The sequence below is a fragment of the Euprymna scolopes genome, chromosome 26, assembly GCF_053919585.1.
Source record: "Euprymna scolopes isolate OS-2025 chromosome 26, ASM5391958v1, whole genome shotgun sequence".
Classification (NCBI taxonomy): domain Eukaryota; kingdom Metazoa; phylum Mollusca; class Cephalopoda; order Sepiida; family Sepiolidae; genus Euprymna; species Euprymna scolopes.
Window position 1 is genome coordinate 94,927,708 of NC_136507.1, and position 23,120 is coordinate 94,950,827.

Here is a 23,120-nt window from a genome sequence, read left to right on the forward strand (position 1 = left end):
ATTGAGGGAGGAGGAGAGATAAGGAGTGAGGAGGAGGAATCGAATGCTAAAAGATAGAGGAGGAGTAAAGAATAATGAGGGAGGGAGGGAGGGAGGAGAGTGATCAATAATGTAGAAACAAGGAAGGGGCGAGGAGTGATGAATAATGAAGGAAGAAGCGAGATACGGAGGAGGAGTGATAAATAATAAACAAGGGGAGGAGGAGTGATGAACAATGAAGGAGGAATAAGGTTGGATGACTGAGGGAGAAAAAGGAGTGAGAAGGAAAGTGAACAAAAAGGAAGAAGGAGAGAATGACGATGATAATGAAAGAGGGAAGGAGGAGGAGTAATGAGAAATGAACGAAGGGGGAGGAGTAATGAGGAATCCCAAAGAGGAGGAGGAGGTAAACAATTTACCGGTGTCGACTCAATTTTCGTCCCCATTGTTACAAAAATCCAACCCGGATATTTTTATCCACGAAATCAAAAACGAAACAAATGGAGTTCTTAAATACACAAGAGTATTCGCTTCCTTTTCGATTCAGATTTAGCAAAAAGCTGACCACATCAAATGATAAAATGTAAGTTACAATAACGTTTAAAATAATGATGAATTTAGACTTCTTGTAAAATTTAAAAGCTAATTGATCATTTCAATCTCAGTGTACGTATTTTTTTTTACAGCATTAACCCCGACTCTTAATTTAATCTTTCATTTCTGGGACTAACTATTATTATATTAAGTAATTTTGATTTTTACCTATATATATATATATATATATAAATATTATTATAATTGTTAATTTTTATTTTCTTTTTATTATATATTATATTACATATTATTATAAATGCGAGCTTCGAATGGGTTTATATATAAAAAAACAAAACTTTTTTTTTATTTTTCATTTGATGTTTTAAAAAAATAAGTTTTCATTTTTAAAATATCCAGACTGTTTTTTATTTGAATTGTAAGTTTTTTTTTCTTATTTAATACTAATAATGACTTAATTAAAAAAGATGACTGAATTTTTAACACTTATGCAGAGAAGTTATCGTGCTGAATTTCAGCACTGCTGAAATAGTATTATTTAGAAACCCATTCTTAACATTGGGAGGGCGTTTTTAAACTATTCTGTACTCTTTCACTTAACGGTAAACAAAATAGGTGCTAGTGCAGCAGAGAGTGATCCGCGCTATTTTTTAAATCGTATTTCCAAGTTTAATTAAAGTTTTATTATATGTTTTTATTCAATTGTAAGGTTGAAGTATAGAATAGGTACAAAACACCCCCCTCCCCATGTTAAGAATGGCTTTTTAAATAACGTTATTATTTACATCCGGATCACTCTCTGACTCTGCAGTGCAGACTGCAGAGTCTCTGCACTAGTACCGAAAATACTATTAAAAATAAATAAATAAATAAATAAATAGCACGCTAGCTTCTCTGTAAAAGTACCGAATTTTTAAGTTTATGTTTTCCGTGCTTCTACAAAATTTGAACCGAACTAAACCGTGACCTTAGGTCATATTTAAATTTACGACAACAACTAAACCAAATTTTGCTGAACCAAATCGAAAGTATTAAGGTTTTTAAAAGATGATTCGCTTCATAGATGCATTTTCCGCTTGTTATTTATTTATTTATTTATTTATTTTTATATACATAGGCATCACCACTTATCAAGGCCCAGAGGCCACTCGAGGATAAGGGTTAAAGAGTGTACAGTCAATTGGACAATATAATAATCGATAATTTTTATCAAATGTGCTTTTTGTACTTTCACTTTTCTCAGAAGTGACCATTTTTATTTATTTACATTTTATAATGATAACGAAGAAAGCTTTGCCACTAGTGCAGTGCAGTGCACTAGTGCAGTGCACTAGTGCAGTAGTCCCAAACAAGCTAATTGTTTTCATTTTAGGCGTTCCGTCGGTACAAGAGTTAACAAATCACCCCTTTTCTCACGTTAAGAATGTTTTTCTAAATTTGCTTGGGGGATGTTAAAATGTCGGAGTGTCTTTTTAATTTTAATAATAACATTTTGCAATGAATTCAAGAAAACGAAAAGAAACGCAACAAATAAATGTTTCGAAAGGCAAAGATAAGTTACTCTTCTACCCAACTGAATAAGTTTTTTGGTAAATTTTTACGACGTGTCCAGTGTATTCTAAACACCCCCCAACCTCCCCCCTGTTAAGAACGGCTTTTGGAATAAACACTCCCAACCTCGAAAGCCATTCTTAACAAGGGGAGGTTTGGGGGGGCTGTTTATTCCGAAAGCCGTTCTTAACATGGGGTGGTTGGGAGTGTTTATACTACGCTGAGGCAGGTCGTAAAAAATACCGTTCTTTTTTTTTGTGTGTGTGTTTTATTTTAAAGCGATATTTATTCAAATATAGTATGTACGTTGTTTATTTATCTTTTTCTGAAGTAAGTTATTTTTAACCTTTTTAAATGTAAATATAGAAAAACGAATTGTTGACTTTGTAGTTTCGGTTTGAATCAAATCGTTTTTTGGGTTGTTTTTTTTTTTTCACCTCATGTGAGAATTGCAAAAACGTTGTAATCTCCTCTATCCGGAATCTATATGCGATCGGGGATTGCTTGTGAATTTAATATTCCCTTGACACTCCCTCCTTTGGAGGAAGCCGGTTCAACCTGCCTGGAAGTTGCTGGCAGCGGTGAGTGGAACAAAAAAAAAAAAAACATAATGCATAAGATCCTCCAACCTTTTCGAAAGAATAGACTGCCCGCTGTTTTTTTTTTTTTTTTCAGAACCAAAAACAAGCTTGCCCATCTTTAAATGGGAGTGGGATTTAAGTGGGAGAAGGAAACAGGATGAAGTTTAAGTAGATGTTGTCTTTCCAAAATGAATTGTTTTTTCTATTGCATCTGATTTTGAATTTAAGCTGGTGCTTAAGATTCTGATTAAAGGGCCATCTACTTAATTTAACAGTCACGCCACCATCAACACTATGACCAAGATCACGAGAAACCCTATTTGTCTCTGTCTCTGCCCCATGACGATCCAATGTCGATTGCATAAGATATGGTTAACAGTAGAAAATGCTCGGGATTGATACAAGTTGTCATTTTCCAGTACTGCTCGAGTTCACGGTATTTTAAGAAAGCAAGAGAGCGCATTTATTTTGCCTTCATTTTGCAGTAAGGGCTCTAGCAAGTCCTCTACTCTTCCTCTGGCTAGTATGATATTGAGCATTAACATGTTCCAGGTTAATCACCAGATCAGAGCGAACTCAAAACTGCTTCCCTTAATAATCCCTGACTAAGTTTCATGTCTAGAAGACCCTAAAAGGTCACTGGACTAAGGAAAGTTTTTGAACATGGTTTGGTACTCTTTGAAGAATTGTCCCTTGGTCTTCAACGGGTCTTGATAGAAGGGTCAAGTATGAGATGGAAAGGGTGCTCTCAGCTGCTGTATTCAATGCAATTTCTTCTCTTTAAGTTTGACTTGCTGGGTGGATAGTCTCTTGGTATTTTGGTGTCAAGTTGAGAAACCCTTAGCCTCCTTCACACAAACATTGAATACAGACCCTCATCGCCAGATGAAGGTGCCAGAGGACTCTTTTCAGCAGGTCACAGGCAGCATAAGTATAGCCAGTCAGTAAAGGAAAATGCTGCTGTGAAACCTGATTTAGTTATATGGAATAAGTCAGAGAGAGAGTTGCAACCTTGGTTGAAGTGAGTGTAAAGATGCCACAGGGTTTATGAAGAAGAACCTAAAGTCCTACCCAACTAATATTCCTGGTGAACCAAGTGTAAAAGAAATCCAGACAATTGCACTTAAGGGAAAAAGGAGGATACTAAAAAGAGCTCTCGGTTGGTTTCAATGAAAAGCAGGACAATGTTGGCAGCTGGTTTGGTTGCCCCATATCCAGCGTTACAATCTTTAAAGGAAGAAAATTTAAAAAAAAAATGAATAAATAAAGGATGGGAAGGAAGACACATAGCACACCCCTCAGCTTTACCCTTTAAGCAAAATTTTCTTTAAAGCAAAGTCTTAACTAGGGGTGTACTGATCAATCGACAGGTAATCGGTAATCGGCCGAATCAGCCACTTTGGCGATTAATTGGTAATCGGTCAATTGCCCGATTAATTACTTTTTTCTTTCCTATTAAATTTAAATGATTTCATCACCACCAAGTGACTCGTGAGATAGCTTTGACACAGTAACATAATAACTTCTAATTTAACTTAACATTTAAGTCTCTGGCCACTATTATGGCCTTTAGCCTTTATTAAATAAAATTATAAAATACGAAGTACAATTTCCAGTTCTTAGATGAATATAATTAAGCAATTACATAAGAAAAAAAGAAATTACAAACCAATTACAAGGTACAAATTGTAATTCCTTAAGTAAATAACTATAAACTGAAATTCCACAACTGCTACTGCTCTATTTCCTCTTCCGTTCTTGCTATTTGCCTGCTCTGTTCTCAGTCCCCTCAATATTTAGTTGAATACTTTTAAATTGTAATGTAGAAACATCAGTTTTTCCATTCTCAGGACACAGCTTGTTCCTCGTAGGTTCATACACATTACCACCTATACTAACAAGCCTTTGGATCTCTTGTGACCTGTGGACATTAATATCCCAAACTTTCTTTTTGTCCAATATTGATTCTATAGTAGTTTGGTGTTTCACTGGAGGCTTGTAGTTGTTGCCACTTGTTTCTGAAATGTTGGTCCTTGAATATTCATTGTTCTTCCTTTTATTATCTGCAACTTTTGCTTCTTTTTAATGAACATTTCTAAGATGGTTTAATATATTAATCGTTGTAAAAGTTTTTGCTAATTTGCCACTCTTTGATGTGATGGTTTAACATAACTTGCAAGCAACTGTATTCTTGCGATTGACAAAAAAATACTTTCAACAGAAACTGTTTGTCATAATGGTTGAACGTTGATGCCAATATATTACTTTAATTGGAATTCATTATTGAGATGAGTATTATTTATATTAATTTGGCCGAAACGTCGTGAGACAATAACTAATAAAGATGAGAATAATAGTCCGCAATAAATAAATATAAATAATACTCATCTCAATAATGAATTCCAATTAAAATAATATATATATATATATATATATATATATATATATATATATATATATATATACACCTCGGTACAGACCCGACCATGGAAGATCAGATAATAAATAAACGTGGATTTATAAGATAAAAAAATCCAACCTTGATCGTCCTTCGGGGCCTGTGGCGCAATTGATAGAGACGTTGAATCTCTACAGTTCCAGATGAGCATTGTCTGAAGATAGTGGTTTCAAAAGCCGGCCAGAGGCTTTCTTGGCCAAAATGTGGTGAGATGACAACAACTACGGATGGCAGTGATTGCTGAGAATGCAGTTAGGATATTCAAAGTTCCTATCCGTCGCGGTTACCACCTAACGAAGGCCAGAGGAATAGTTAGCCGAAACATTGTAAAACAACACCTAATAAAGATGTTGTTGTCATTATTTAATTAATTTTTTATGTATTAAGATTATTTATGTCTGATATCTAATTATTAATTTATCTCAATAAAATATACATTATCTAAACCGGAAAAATAAAAATATATATGTAATGGTAGAAAGAGTAATTTAAATGCATAAAAAATTAACTAAATATTGACAATAACCTTCAACCATTATGACAAACAGTTCCTGCTCTAACGCAGTGAACCAGAAATCCATTTTTTACAAATCCACAAATTTTACATATCCGAGATTAAAACCGGCAGTCTCTAAAATAAAATGATGGCTGGCCTTGTTGAAAGTTTTGGACATCCAAATTAATCAGTAGGCCATGACAACAGCATATTCTTTTCATTGTTTTGACCTTTGGGTGTGTATCCCTTGATCTCTTGTATTGTATTGTTTTTATACCCCCCCACTCATTATCTGTACCTAAACGTAGATTCCATGAACAAAGCTTCTTTCTTAGAACTGCACGCCTGTGGAATTGTTTTCTGTTTTCCTGCTTTCCAGCTGACTACAATATGGTTGTCTTCAAGTCTAACGTAAAAAAGTTCTTGATGAGCCGTTCCATATAAGTTAACAAATTTACCGAATTTCCATTACTAACGGTTACTATATTGTCCAATTTCTACTGTATACTCTTTAACCCTTATCCTCGAGTGGCCTTTTGGCCTTGATAAGTGGTGATGCCTATGTAAAAAAAAAAATATATATATATATATATATATATAGAGTGATATGATTCTCGGTTGATTAACTGTTGGATATATACTCGAGAGTCAAAACAATGAAAAGAATATGCTGTTGTCATAGCCCTAGTGATTAGTATGACCTCTGTTTTGTCTTTTATCTCTTCTAGGATCATATGAGTCGGATACAAGTTTTTCTGAATTGATATTTCTCTCACAACATAATTGAGCCCGAGCTGAATTAACTCACTGATAACAACCCTGCAACCAGTTAGCTTCTTTTTTTTTTCTTTTACAAAGGAGTCACCACTTATCAAGGCCTGGAGGTCACTCAAGGATAAGGGTTAATGAGTGTACAATAGTCAATGGGACAATATTATAGTAATCGTTAGTAGTGGAAATTTGGTGAATTGGATTACTTAAGGGTAGGCACCGCCAAAAATGGCCGAAAAATCAAGTTGTTGTTTTTTAAAACAAAATTACATTTATTAAAATCCATTATTTCTCAGTAACTTTTTTTTTTCCAGAAAGATAAAACCCTGAATTTTATCATATAGAAAGCAGAATAATGTAAAACTTTTTCTACTATTTTTAATTAAATTTTAAATGTTAAATTTTCCCCAAAAGTTAACAATTGTCGTTTTTTGTTTTGCACAAAAAACGTATATAAATAGTTAAAAAAAAAAAAAGAAGGTTTTTGAAGGAATTAATTAGTTTATTTCTTGTCTAACTAAGATTTAGGGTGATTTTCTATGAGAATATGCAAAAATATAATATAAGTACCTGGATTTCAAATAATTCCACTTATTCATATAGGCAACCAGTTACTTCGAGTCAATTTGATTACTGTTTACATTTGTACTTGATAAAAAGAAAACTACAGAAGACCAAACAGGCCAAAAAAAAACTTATTTTTCAGTGATGAAAATTTCAATGTATTATTAAGCTGAGGCTGGCCAGTACCAGATGGGTGATCATTTTTATGAGTTTGGTTTTTAATGTATATGTGTGTGAGGGCCAGGCTCTCCAAAATGGGGAGGGGGGCAATTTAAAGCAGAATAAAAAAATTATTTTAGCGCGTTTGGTCCACCGTAGTCGAAAGGCAGCAAACGTTTCCAAACTTGATCGAAAAAATAATGATATTTTTAACACAAAGGGCACAATATTTATCAAATTTTTTTTTTTTTGTATCGATTCTTCAAAGCATGCCCTGTTTAATAATGGTCATGCATTATTCGGTTCACTAAAAAGAAGTTGTTAATTTATTTATCAAAGATTTTAAAATGGCTTTTTTCATATAAATATTAAAAAAAATTTTTTTTGTTTTGCTTAACTTAAATTAATTATTTTACTTAACATATTCACCGAATTTCACACTTCAAAACTCAAAAGCGGGATAATTAAACACAATCGAAGTTCTGATATTAAGACATCAAAATAAGGTATGCAAACAAGTTTATTTATTTTTTTTAAATTTATAATCCCGTCCCTTACAACAACACAATATGTTTTGTTCAGTTTCAGATGATTATTTTAAGCATATTTGGAACCCCCCTCAAAACAAGGGGGGGGGGGTTGTAAGCAAAAAAAAATATATATATAAATATTGTTTATGAAAAATAAGTACACTGTTATAAAGTTCATTCTTCTCTTAATAATCGCTGAAAATTTCATATTGATTGGATATTTACCTGATTTTTGGTAGATTTTTAAAAAGACGGTCCGTCAAAAAGTACTTACCTGCCCCCCCCCCCCAGTTTTGGCGGTGCCTACTTAAGGGCATAGTTCAACAAGAACTTGTTCACGTTAGACTTGAAGACAACTATATTATAGTCTGCTGGAAAGCAGAAGAGAGTTCCATAGGGGTGCAGTTCTAAGAAAGAAGCTTTCGTCATGGAATCTACGTTTAGGTTTCAGCACAGATAAAGAGCGGGGAAAGTTATTGATAGCAGTTTCAGCTAGATATGTGGTTTTTGTGAAAGTTTAACGGTGGGGTAGGGCATAGATTGGAGCTCAGATGAGCACTTGCCATGAAAATAACGATGAAGCAGAGACAGGCTCACAACGTCTCTTCTGTGGGAAAGAGGTTGCAGGGAAGAGAAAAGGGCATCCCCCACTAGGCTACGAAATTAAGGCAGGATAAGGTCTTTCTAGCAGTTCCTGCCCAGATGTGACAGCAGTACTCCATCCTAGAAAGTATTTGGTTCTTATACAGGTAGAAAAGTGCATCAGCAGTGAGATATCTACTGGAGCAGTAGAATGATCCCACCATTTTTCCAGCGACCTTTCATTTCAATTTTCAAGCTTAGATCTTGGATAGTTAATAGGGATACTAATCTTTGATTTTAAACTACTGTTTAAAAATAAAAACATTGAATGATTGATAGGGATAACAGTCTCCGATTTAAAAAGCCTTTAAAAAAATTTATTGAATGATTGATAGGGACAGTGATCTTTAATTTAAAATATATATATATTTTTTTTAAAAAAACTTGCATTTTAATTTGTTTTTATTTCTTTTTTTTTCTACTTTTAATTGCAGGACAGAAAACATGACGGAAGCAATATGACGGATATGATAATGTTATTGGAAAAAATTGGTCGCCTTCAATTTATCAATTCTGTTACGATTTGGCAGTTTCAAATGAAGTAACTTCTAAGAACTTTTTTGTTTTGTTTTTTTTTCTGTTGTTGTCTTTAATCTATATGCGGCTGCTTTAAAAGATGTTATTCAAACATTTTAAATTCTTGATGTGATGTTTTTATTGAACAAACATAAACAAAATAATTCTAAATGAATCTTCTAATTTATTTTATTTTATTTTTGAATATATAAAGATTCTTTTCTTAAAATTAAAAAAAAAAAAAATTGCCACTTTTTAATATAAAATGGATTCAAAGAAAATTATTCCTGAAGCAGCCTGTCACCATCCTTCGGATGCTGGGAGTTCGCAGTTTATCACTTCAAGCCTAGCAGACTCTGATAATATGAATTCCGTAAATGGTCAATCCAGTAGCAAAGTGTCAAGGCCGATGGACATTGATATCCAGACCAACCTTGAGAATACCCAGTCTTTGCTAAATGGTAACAATGGTGCCAGATTGAAGACAAGATGTGTTTCAACTGACACGAGCACAGAAAGGGTTAGTCTTGTTGCTGATGAAAATCAAAATCAGGGGACGGGGAATATCTCTCTGAATCGCAATAAGGTAAAAGATTTACTCTCCCGAAAGTCTTCCCATGAAGACTTGCACCAAAATAAGAAAACATCCGTCGCTTGCTCCGGGCCAAAATCGAGGAACCCATTTGTGAAATCCTCTTCTCTTGATAGTGGCACTGGCGTTGGTGAGCCGAGCCCCCAGCGCAAAGATTGGTTCTATGTGTGCTTCATATGCAACATTCCCGTCAGCTCGGCGAAGGATCTGCAAGTCCACATCAACAAAGATCATTTTGATTGTCAGCCCGAGGAGGAGGCGGCATTTTCGAGCAGCTCACACGAATGGCAGGTCCAGGGAAAGGATAAAGAGAAACTGCACACTTGTTTCATCTGCAATCGGCAGCTGAACTCCACCGAAGAATTACAGGTGCATATCAACAGGGATCACTTTGACTCCCCGGTGAAACCAGTGTCTGCTGCGATTTCGGACCTCGCCTCTATCAAAGTGCCAGGCTGCGGTGATCGTCTGCTCAGTGACAATGATTCTGCTTCTGATTCCAATGAAATTGTTGCATCACTGCCAGAGTATTTAGCCGAGAATGTGGAAGGTAAGAATCTTTGATGGTGATGTTGAGAGGCAATAGATGACCGAAATCTATTTTCTCTCACTTTTTCTCCAAAAATATCTTTTAATTATTTGTAATATGTATTGAATTTGCAAATAAATAACGTAAAATATATTTTATTCTAAAATGGGTGGTGCTTCTTTATATTGAGACCCAAATGAAATATCGTATTATATATTTTTTAATTTTTTTCCAATCTTTTGAGATGAGGCTTCATAATTTGTGTATTTTTTTTGTGGACTGTTATCCTCATCTTCATAGTTGTTATTATTTCACTACATTTTTGCCGACTCCTTCTCTGGCCTTCTTCACGTGATTAGCTGCAATGGGATAGGAATGCTGAGTCTTGTGGTTGTATCCCCAGTAATTGCTGCCTTCCATAGTTGTTGTTTTCTCACCACGTTTTTGGCCAACTAATCCTCTGGCCTGCTTTGAGTAGGATTAAATCCACTATCTTCAGACAATGCTCACCTGGAACTGTAGAGACTCCATGCCTCTATCGACTGCGCCACGGGCCCCGAAGGCTCTACAGTTCCAGATGAGCATAGTCTGAAGATGGTGGTTTCAATCCTACTCAAGCAGACTAGAGGATGAGTTGTCCGAAACATAGTGAAACAGCAATATCTATGAAGATGAGGAGAACTGTCGCAGAAGAATGAATACATGAAATATGGCAGATTAAAACAAAATGTCCAGTGTTATCAGATTAGGCTGTCTGAAGATATCAGCTTCCTGATCTAAAATGCACCGAACATTGTAAAATTTTATTTCTGAATAATTACAATTCTCAAAAGACAAATCGGGCACAAGGCCATTCAAAAGTATGGGGAGGAGTCTATGGTTATTCTTTTTACTGTACTTAAGATTTGCCTACCATTTTCCTAGCTAGAATCTTCAATCACCATTATACCACATTCACTCCAGAAGTTGTCCTACTTTAGAATCCTAAATTGATTTTTTTTTTAATTGTTTTGTTCCTTTCCCTTTCCAAAACTCAATCATTTTCTGCAACGCGAAAACGAAGACAACAATTTTTCTTTACGAAACAATCAAACCAAACACCATGAATAAATACTTGAAGACATAACTTCAAGTATAAACATTTTTGCCAAAATGATTGAATCAAAAAAGGGTTGATATGCCATTAAACTAAACAACCAAACTAAAACGGCATGTATAAATATTTGAAGATATAAAGGACTTGCAGCATAAACTTTTTTCCAAAATTACCGGATTCAGCATTGAATCATCTGAAAAGGGTTATATGTTGTTAACCCCCCCCCCAAAAAAAAAACAACAACAATCAAAATAACAGGAAAACTTATGGATATGCTTATCAGTGAAAAATATTAATGGACACCAAAAATTATTGCGTAGAATTTTAATGAAAAATAAAATTAATTTATTATTTGGAAACTTGCATACTCCAAACAACAAGACTGTGCAGTGGCTTCATATTAGACTCCAGATTCTTCTAATATGAAGACGACACGCTGGCTTGTGGTCCAGGTTTTGTGAACAGTAAAGAAATTTTTTTTTTTTTTTTTTTTTTTTTTTTTTTTATTAAAATTCTGTTTACTTATTTTCCATATTTTTTCTGTACACTATTTTTATTTTTTTCCTGATTTGATAAATATAATCCATAAGTTTTCCTGTTATTTTATTTTGAACAGACATATTTTACTGGAGTCTCTATAAAAATAAGCACCAACATTTTAAATTTAAAAAAATCCCTTCTCCTACCGATAATCTACATTTATTAGATTTAATCACCATTTATATGAAGTTATGTGTATATGTTTATGTGTTTGTATGTTTTTTTTTTTTTTTTTTTTTTACAAAGGAGTCACCACTTATCAAGGGCTGGAGGCTGCTCAAGGATAAGGGTTAATAAGCATACAGTGGTCAATGGGACAATGTCGTAATAATTGTTAGTAGTGGAAATTTGGTAAATTGGATTACTTAAGGGGAACGGCTCATCAAGAACTTGTATGTGCAGGATTCACTCCTAAACTAAACTGAATTTTATTTATTACTAAAATTCTACTTGAAAATTGTGTGTAACTTTTGGTGCACACTAATATTTTTCACTGAGAAAGTGTATTTAGAAATTTTATTTTGAACAGCCATATTTTATTTGAGTCACAAAAATAAGCACCAACATTTAAAAAAATCTATACTCCTATAAATTATTTTTTATTCATTTTTGTGTATTGATATTCATATTAAAAACCTTTTTTTTTTCTATTTATTTAAAAAGAAAATACAACTTTGTTAGACATGGGTCATGAAATTGCATTCATCTGCAAAAGATCTAGCTAATTTGCATATTCTTTTAAACATTAATTCTAATTAATTCCCTATTAGTTTTTTCGGTTTTCTTATGGGATGATCATCTTTAGTTAACTATTACGTGTAATCATATTCATGCAGATATTCTACATGATTTATACTTGCGTAATATTTGTGTAAAAAGAATTTAGTAAACACAAACCTCTTTCTATATATATTTATGTATGCGTATGTATATTTGATTAAAAAATTTTTCCTACCATCTCCTTTGTCAGTTTTTCATCTACAGATATGAAACTTAATATATAGAGTATTCATACCCATGCGAAACTTTATATTTGGGTTTTAGCCGGGGGAAAATTGGTGCAAAAGTGAAAATTAAAGAAATGGAATTTGCCAGGTGAAGGTCACATGACGGCATTACAAATATGCATGCATAATGTAATAGCTATTAATTCATGTTTTAAATTTTAGCCTTTCAGCAAACATGTCTTCATAGCTCAGACATTAATGTCCAAGGAAAAAGTAAATTGTAAGCTAAACATTTTGGTTTCAATTCTCAGTGGTGGCACACAAGTCATTTTTTTTTTTTTTTTTAACTTTGTAAATCATTACTATATATTGGGTCCAATATAATATAATAAATACAAAATCGGCATCAATCAAAATATCATATTTAAGTGTATTTTACGACCAGGCAATGCCGGGTGGCCTGCTAGGTCTTATGTTTATGCCATTTATAGGTCTTATAGGTCTTATGTTTATTTACATTTATCAAATTTAATCACCATTTATCTAAAGTTATTTGTGTATGTTTATGTATTTGTATATGCGGCATAAGCGCATTGACATACCAGTTCTCGTCAGATCACCGAAGTTAAGCAACGTTGAGCCTGGTTAGTATCAGATGGATGACCATTTGGGAATTCTAGGCGCTGTATGTGCTCTCCGCTTATCTCAGCATTTGTTTCCAGTCATTCTGTACTTCACTTGCCACTGGTATTTAACAATGTCGTCTCAGGAGAGGTATGGTTGGAGATTGTGCACCTCCTGCCACAAAAATTTCACGCGCAAGCAACCCGTCCTGGGTATCCATAGTCTGTCCAAGACTGAAGGATGTGTAAGATTGGCTCCGGAACAAATTAACCAATCTTTCTGAATTTTGCGACATAACTGCTAAACATAAGGTTGGGTAATGCACACTATGTTTATTTTAGTTTTATTCAAAGTGGGGATTGGAAGCCTCTTATTAAAAATCACACACGATTTTTGTAAAAGTTTTACAGTAGGTATTAATAAATTAATAGCTAGAGAATTTCCTGTGCTACCAATTTTCAAGAATTCCGTAATGAATAGATGTGCAAAATTATCACTCTATAAGTCTCTTCCTGGTCTTGGCTAAAATATTTGGAGTGTTGATCTAGCAATAGTCCATCATCTTGAAAATGATAAACTTCTTTCTGGCCAACAGTATCAGTTTAGGCAATCTCATTTTACTGCAGATATCCTAATGCTCATCTCTGAACACGTATTACCATACACTGGGTATAAAAGTTCTACCTAACTAATATTCCTGGTGAACCAAGTGCAAAAGAGATCCAGACAATTGCACTTAAGGGAACAGTGAGGATACTAAAAAGAGCTCTCGGTTGGTTTCAATAAAAAGCAGGGCAATGTTGGCAGCTGGTTTGGCTGCCCCATACCCAGCGTTACAATCTTCAAAGGAAGAAAATTAAAAAAAAAAAAAAAGGTATACTTGGTGAACCAAGTGCAAAATAAATACAAACAATAGCACTTAAAGGGACAGTTAGAATCTTAAAAAGATCTCTCGGTTGGAGTAGCTAAACTAATGGGAGAATGTTTGGCATCTGGTAGAATGCCCCATCTGCATGAAAAACAAAGTGATAAGAAAATTAAAACAAATGGTAAAGACAGGTGATGCTAGGATGGTAACATTTGAAATATCCAAAGCCTTCGACAATGTTTGGCATGAAGATTATAAGAAAATTTGTACAGTATTGCTGGATGAATATTTAATTTATAAAATTGCTAAATACTGAGAGTTGATAGAAGTATTATTTTAGTCCCAAGTTTAATTTAATCCACATTGTCACATTTAATCTATTTGGTGTTATTTTTGCCTGAATGTCACCATGTACACTTCATCTGCACATGGATGTTTTAGATGGTGGGAGGAAGGGAGTATAATATAAACTAGCAAGATCTGTGGAAATTCCATTCATATGTAATATATTAATGTTGGCATTCTGTGGAGGTTCAACATAAATGGAGACGCCCTGATATTATTGTAGCTATTTACAATGCCTCCCCACGGGACAGAGTTAGACACCAGGGTCGTTTTTTAACGTGGAGAAAAGGTACAAAAATAAAAATTGTCTTAGTCGTGAAGGACTTCTCCTCCACTGAAAGAGAACGAGAAATGGAAGTGCTACATCTGAAGAACAGATATTACACTTTGATCTTGCAAGTAGCGTTATTGATATTATTGTAGCTCTTTTGTTAAAACTACAGAACTATTTATCTAAGCTAGCAGGGATGCCCGGCATAGCCTGGTCGTAAAATACACTTAAATATGATATTTTTGTTTAAGCAGATTTCATATATATTATTATAGAGTCAATTTTGTATTGATTCTTATCTCTATATAAATAAAATGAACTCATTTTTTTCTGTCTGATTTTGACATTAATAGGATTAAAAATCAAGATATTTCATGCAAATATAATATGCACAAACGGCAGAACAATATCTGAGGTGTGTTATAGGCTTATTATTTCTCAAATTCCCCGATAATCTTAGATTTCTATACTTTTTCTGTTGAGAAGTCACGGCCAAAATCAGTTAAGATCAATGGAAGTGGTAAAATATTTTCTCTCTAATAAATTCCTCCTCCCCCTGCCACCACTTAATACCGTTTGGGGATCGTTCACAAGGAACAGTTGAGAAGAGAACACCGGTTTGGCTTCGTAGTTCTTTCATGTGAAGTTATTTAAAATCACTAAACTAAGCTGCAGTGCTCTGTGGCGTAGTGGTTAGCGTGCTGGACAATACACATTATATTTTCACGTTCGCGCCGACCTACCGTAGTTTTTTTTTTTTTTTTTTTTTCCTAAACAACTGGAATGGACTTTTCTTGGTGGCCGAACTGTTAACGTTGCAGATGTTTTTTTTTTTTTTTTGTTTTTTTTTCACACTTTATTTTCCTACTTTTACTCATGACTCCGGGTTTGATCCTTCCTACTTACCTACCATAACATTTTTTAAAACTCCCCCCCCCCGTCCCGGAAACAAACACTCGGGCAACGCCGGGTACCCCCGCTAGTATATTATAAAGTTGTGATTTCCAAAATAAAAAAACATATATCCATATGACTTTGGTGCATCAGCTTAAGCCAAAACTTATGAAGAAAGTATATATATATATATATATATATATATATATATATATATATTATATAAAACTTTATCTCCTTCAGCTATAATCGAAACCAAAACTTATAAAGTAAAGCATTGATTAAGACCTGGCTTCAAAGAAAACTTTGCTTAAAGGGTAAAGCTGAGGGGTGTGCTGCATATGTCATTCCTCCCATCCTTTACTGACTGATTGGTAAAATTATTTATAAAAAAAATAAATGACTGGAGTGCCATCGGCTATAATTGAAACCAAAACTCGTTAAGAATTCTTGGTAAAATTATTCATCCCAAGAAATGAAAGGTCATAACAATTAAACAACAATCACTTGGAAGAAAAAAGATGTAAACATGACACACAAGATAACATACGCTATCGTATTAATATATAGATAAAACACTAATGATAAGAGAAGTAGTGAGAGGAATGAAATGATGCAAATAATTAAAAGGGGAGGGTATCGTATGACTACAATGAGATAAAGGAAAGAGGACAATCTATTATGATATCACAGTGTATTCTGACTTTGTAAAATCCTTTGAGTTTGAAATCTTTGTGAAAGCATCATTTAATGTTGACGTTATTAAATTATATATTTAATCTAACATATAAAGTTATTGTGTCGGATTTTCAAAGTCAGACCCAAATAGCATTTAGGCTGGTAAATCAAACTTTGCTTTTGACTAGCCAATCTTTACTTGTTATTGTTGTGCCATGTTATTGGCAATATAATAATGTACTTTGTTACAATTTACTTTTAAAAAATTACTTAGTCCGGCCCAAATGACTGGGTTTTTTTTTTTTATAGTCACTGAAAAATGAGAACCAGCAAGGGGAATAACTCTTATTTTTGCTTGAAGAATCTATTACTTAAAGAGCAGTTGTCTGGGTGTTCAGCTGAAAGTCAAAAACTACAAAACAAACACCCGCTGTTGGTATATTCTTAATTGCATGAATAATATTTAAAATTTAGAAAAATTCATTTATTCTCTGAGGATCAACTGGACCATGTTTTGTAAGAAACAGTTTTTTTTTTTTTTTTTTTTTCGGTGTTATATATGCTGACTCATTCTTATAGGAATCTATTACATAAAGGAGAGATTTCTGTGTGTCCAACTAGAGAGGAATAGGCTGGGTGGAGGAGAAAAAGAGGATTGGGGAGATGGAGGAGGAAAGAGAGATGGATAGAAAAATAGAAGTTTTAATTGAAATATGTTACACTTTTGCCCAAGGCAACACCAAGTATCCCTGCTTGTATGTAAGAGTTGTCTACCTTACAACTAAAATTTTACTTCGTTTGCTGTAAAAATTTGAATGTGTAAACAAATAAAAAAATAAATTAAAATTTACTGCATCCCAGGCAATACCAGATATAACACTATTTTCATGTGCTGGGCAGCATCAAATTACCTTGCTTACAGGCTAAAGGTTAGGTGTGTTTGGTAGTATTAACACTGGCTCACAAAGTCACATATGCCCAAAGAAATAATAGAATGTTTTTTGTTGAGATATTGTGGAAAAAAATTAATCTCTTAACAAAGTAAAATAGACATTTAGGTGACACAGTGTCTGGATTGACATACACAGAAATATCAGTAGTAAGCCATGTGTTTGTAGATGATAGGAAATAACTTGAATGACGAAAAAGAGAGTGAGTGAGTTCAGAGAGGAAAGAAAGAAGGTGAAAAAGAGATTTAGAAGAAAGAAAGCAAAAAGAAAAGAAGATTAAGAAAAAAGATGAGGTAAAAGAGAAAAAGGAGTACTCTACAAATGACACAGAAGGAATTGTTAATCTCAGAGATTGGGTTGGGGGGGGGGATACGGGTTTTAATAAAAGACCATTTTTTGGCAAATAGAGTCAGTTTGCCTGCTGGCCTCTAATGAGGCAGGTCAGGTTTTTGGGCTCTCGCCCAGGGCTGGAAATCTTCCACTTAGCCCCAAAAAGGAGCTAAGTGGAAGATTACCTCTTCCTCCTCTAACCGAGAAAGCATCTGAAAGAATTTATGTTGAAAGATTGTGCATCTTGAAACAATTTATGTTGAATTGAGTCCAAAAATCCCAGAGTAGTTTAACTTTTCTATTGCAGTTATATGAGAAATATTTTCTGCAATAACTAGCAGCGGTAGGGGGCGTCTGACTTTGCCCGGGCATAAAATATGCTTTAATATGATATTTTGATTTGTCCAGATTTCGTATATATTATTATAGAGTCGTGTTTTCAGAAGTAAAAAGAAAAAGTATTTGGGGTGCCATCAGCTAGAATTGAAACCGAAACTGTAGCATTCAAAGCTGGTGATGTTACCACTGTACCAACATGACACGCATATGAACTGGTTAAAAGTTAAAAATAAACTAAAATAAATGTACAAAATGTATAACAATTTTTTTTTTCAATTTTGACCGATTTTTGACCCCTTAAAAATATTTTAATCGGCTAAGGATCCATAAAAGAATGGTCCTTAAAAAATCCAATCATTTGAGGGCCCCTAGCACTACCATGCAACTTTTATTTTTATTTTTACAAAATATGGAGACAGACAGACAGACATATAGCCTTTTATATATTAGATTATTTTCATGATCTCCAAGTTATTATTGAATTGCTTTGATTTGGGAATACAGTTATTTATAGCGCCAACATCACAACCAAGACCAGGCTGCATGGAGAGAAATGATATACCAGCAGCACCTACAAAAAGAGATTCAATTTGGTGACTGACAATGAACGGCCAGCATGTTAAAAGCATTGTCACACAGACTTCGGGTTGTATGCGTTTTGTGTGATCTGAGCATCAGAGCAGTGATTTCCAGTGAGCGTCTGGTCACATTTTGATGGGTTGATCACTAGACGAAGATAAAAGGGTAGCCACAAGGATAAGGATAGCCCCTGTGTTCTGGGGCTGGTGACAGACTGATTACATTAATTGGTCTTTTGAAGCAGTGTTGTGTGGTTCCCTACCCCCACCCCAGCATGGTTACAGGGTAGGTATAGCTAATATATAAATACTGACCCAAGGGGTGACATGTGGTCTAGTTATTATTTGTGTTTTGTAACATAATTTTGTTGAAGCTTTATTTTTTTTTTTTTTTTTTTTTTTACAATAAATGATAGAAAGTTGAGTTTAATCAAACGTTTTTGTCAATTCAGCTGAACGAAATGACCAGTTAATTGCAGAGATGCTTCAGAAAGAATTTGAACAAGAAGAAAAAGAATTCAAGAAACTTCAGGTAATTATATTGAGCTCTCATTTGAGAGATACGTTTTTACGGCATATCAATCCTTTTCAGGTTATTTAATGCCGAATCCAATAATTTTGGTAGAAAGTTTTATGCTTCAAGTTCTTTATATTTTTAAATATTTATTCATGGTGTTTGATTTGGTTTGTAGAAGGAAATTTTTGTTTTGGTTTTGCAAAACATGATTGAGTTTTGCAAAGGGGAAAAGGAAGAAACAATAACATCAGTGTTTGGTGCATTTTAGGTCAGGAAGCTGGTAGCTTCGGACTACCTGATCGTGTAGCATTAGAACAGAATAATAATTCTTATTAAGTTGTTTGAATAACCCTATTTTATTCCTGTACACCACAGAGCCAGCAACGTTAAAATTAGATGGGTACACTCCTGCTCTTGTTGATAACCCAGTTAAGTGACCTCACCTCCCATACTTTTATATGATGCGGATATAAAAAGTTTGGTTTAAGAACTAGTTCTCTGAACTTTTCTAATTTTGGTAACCATTTCACTCTTTTTGAATACAAGTATAAACTTTTGTCTATATTGTTTTTTTGTTTTTTTAATATTTTTAATTTAATATTTATTTATTTTTTCCTTAAATCTTGTTTTAATTTAATATTTATTTTATCATTAATTTTAAAAATATATATTTTATCATTAATTTTAAAAATATTTATTTTATTATTAATTTTAAAAATATTTATTTTATCATTAATTTTAAAAATATTTATTTTATCATTAATTTTAAAAATATTTATTTTATCATTAATTTTAAAAATATATATTTTATCATTAATTTTAAAAATATATATTTTATCATTAATTTTAAAAATATATATTTTATCATTAATTTTAAAAATATTTATTTTATCATTAATTTTAAAAATATTTATTTTATCATTAATTTTAAAAATATTTATTTTATCATTAATTTTAAAAATATTTATTTTATCATTAATTTTAAAAATATTTATTTTATCATTAATTTTTAAAATATTTATTTTATCATTAATTTTAAAAATATATATTTTATCATTAATTTTAAAAATATATATTTTATCATTAATTTTAAAAATATTTATTTTATCATTAATTTTTAAAATATTTATTTTATCATTAATTTTAAAAATATTTATTTTATCATTAATTTTAAAAATATATATTTTATCATTAATTTTAAAAATATATATTTTATCATTAATTTTAAAAATATATATTTTATCATTAATTTTAAAAATATATATTTTATCATTAATTTTAAAAATATTTATTTTATCATTAATTTTAAAAATATATATTTTATCATTAATTTTAAAAATATTTATTTTATCATTAATTTTAAAAATATTTATTTTATCATTAATTTTAAAAATATTTATTTTATCATTAATTTTAAAAATATTTATTTTATCATTAATTTTAAAAATATATATTTTATCATTAATTTTAAAAATATTTATTTTATCATTAATTTTAAAAATATTTATTTTATCATTAATTTTTAAAATATTTATTTTATCATTAATTTTAAAAATATATATTTTATCATTAATTTTAAAAATATTTATTTTATTATTAATTTTAAAAATATTTATTTTATCATTAATTTTAAAAATATTTATTTTATCATTAATTTTAAAAATATTTATTTTATCATTAATTTTAAAAATATATATTTTATCATTAATTTTAAAAATATATATTTTATCATTAATTTTAAAAATATATATTTTATCATTAATTTTAAAAATATTTATTTTATCATTAATTTTAAAAATATTTATTTTATCATTAATTTTAAAAATATTTATTTTATCATTAATTTTAAAAATATATATTTTATCATTAATTTTAAAAATATTTATTTTATCATTAATTTTTAAAATATTTATTTTATCATTAATTTTAAAAATATATATTTTATCATTAATTTTAAAAATATATATTTTATCATTAATTTTAAAAATATTTATTTTATCATTAATTTTTAAAATATTTATTTTATCATTAATTTTAAAAATATTTATTTTATCATTAATTTTAAAAATATATATTTTATCATTAATTTTAAAAATATATATTTTATCATTAATTTTAAAAATATATATTTTATCATTAATTTTAAAAATATATATTTTATCATTAATTTTAAAAATATTTATTTTATCATTAATTTTAAAAATATATATTTTATCATTAATTTTAAAAATATTTATTTTATCATTAATTTTAAAAATATTTATTTTATCATTAATTTTAAAAATATTTATTTTATCATTAATTTTAAAAATATTTATTTTATCATTAATTTTAAAAATATATATTTTATCATTAATTTTAAAAATATTTATTTTATCATTAATTTTTAAAATATTTATTTTATCATTAATTTTAAAAATATATATTTTATCATTAATTTTAAAAATATTTATTTTATCATTAATTTTAAAAATATATATTTTATCATTAATTTTAAAAATATTTATTTTATCATTAATTTTAAAAATATATATTTTATCATTAATTTTAAAAATATTTATTTTATCATTAATTTTAAAAATATTTATTTTATCATTAATTTTAAAAATATATATTTTATCATTAATTTTAAAAATATTTATTTTATCATTAATTTTAAAAATATTTATTTTATCATTAATTTTAAAAATATTTATTTTATCATTAATTTTTAAAATATTTATTTTATCATTAATTTTTAAAATATTTATTTTATCATTAATTTTAAAAATATTTATTTTATCATTAATTTTAAAAATATTTATTTTATCATTAATTTTTAAAATATTTATTTTATCATTAATTTTTAAAATATTTTTTTGTTTTATCATTATTTTTTTAATGTAATATTTATTTATTTATTTATTTTATCATAATTTCTTTTTTTAATTTAATATGATTTATCAATTTTTTTAAAATTGAATATTTATTTCATCTTTTTTCTTGTTGTTGACTTCTAGGACATGTATGGCATGACGGATAAAGGGAATTACAAAAAGCAATTTCATTCCAACTTGAGTTTGGCTGTCCAACGAGGACAAATCAGTCCATTTGAATATCACATGTACAAATCCCAAATGTCCGAGTCACAAGTAACTGGAGTTGATGATGGAGTTTCATGTACAAAAGGTAAAGAAATTTTGCTCTTATGTTCTTCCATATTTTATTTTTTAATTGCCAGTTTTTTTTTTGTTTTTTTTTTTAAATCTTTTTAGAAATATTTTCTTTAAAATTTTGATAACTATTTTATCTTGAATAATTATGTGAATAGTAGTTTTTTGTTTATCTAACCCCTCTCTTTCATTCATACACACACACACACACACACACACACACACACACACACACACACACACACATATGTGTGTGTGTGTGTATATACTTTTTGTTTGTTTTTACATAAACATTTAGGTATTATTATACAGTCATGAGTATGTTTCAGTCAACTAGTTATAAATGACATGAGACGTCAAGCAATGTAGATTTTACAGAAGTTCAGTCCTTAATCTGGACTTTTGGTAAAGCAACATCACCTGATGATGTCTCTAACTAGTTGACTGAAACATATTCATGATTGTGTAATGATACCTCGATGTTTATGTAAAAGCAAATAAAAGAATATATCTTGCTCTATTTTGTATTGAGCCCTCTTATATAAACCTCATTAAATTCTTGGATGTTTTATGCCTGAATAATATTTTTTTTTTTTTTTTTTTTACACAGTGATCACCACTTATCAAGGCCCGGAAGCCACTCAGGGATAAGGGTTATTGCAAGTACATTACGTTAGTGTGGAGATTTGATGAAGTGTTTAATTAAGGGGGCGGTTCATTAGGAATTTGTTAACATTGGACTTGAAGACATCCAAGTTGTAGTCCGGAGGGAAGCAGGCAGACGGAACAGAGTTCCACAGGCGTGCAGTTCTAAGAAAGAAGCTTTGTTCATGGAATCCGCGTTTTGATTTAGGCACAGATATAGAGTGGGGGAAATTTTTCACAGTGGATTCAGCTAGACGGGTGTTTTTCGTGAAAGATTGGCGAGGGGGGACCAGAGATTGGAGTTCAGACGAGCACCTGCCATGAAAATAACGATAAAACAAGGATAGGCTCGCAACGTCTCTTCTGTGGGAGAGAGGTTGCAGGGTAGAGGATCCCTCACTAAGCCACGAAGTCTATTTTGTACTC

General features: G+C 31.0%; 1 protein-coding gene and 1 long non-coding RNA gene across 2 annotated transcripts in view; both read left to right on the top strand.

The window, feature by feature from the left end:
• The first annotated feature begins 424 nt into the window (after window positions 1-424).
• Window positions 425-8,762, top strand: LOC145248281 (uncharacterized). The gene is made up of 2 exons (XR_013863354.1): window positions 425-562; window positions 8,718-8,762. It is a non-coding gene; the product is annotated as an uncharacterized LOC145248281 (long non-coding RNA).
• Window positions 8,763-8,931: 169 nt separating this feature from the next.
• LOC145248275 (zinc finger-containing ubiquitin peptidase 1-like) overlaps window positions 8,932-23,120 on the top strand; it is a 44,232-nt gene continuing 30,043 nt past the window's right edge. Inside the window, exons 1-3 of the mRNA XM_080110145.1 lie at window positions 8,932-9,941; window positions 18,833-18,912; window positions 21,897-22,065. Of these exons, the coding sequence (XP_079966271.1) occupies window positions 9,065-9,941; window positions 18,833-18,912; window positions 21,897-22,065 (1,126 nt within the window). The 5' untranslated portion in view covers window positions 8,932-9,064. The remainder of the gene's footprint in view (window positions 9,942-18,832; window positions 18,913-21,896; window positions 22,066-23,120) is intronic.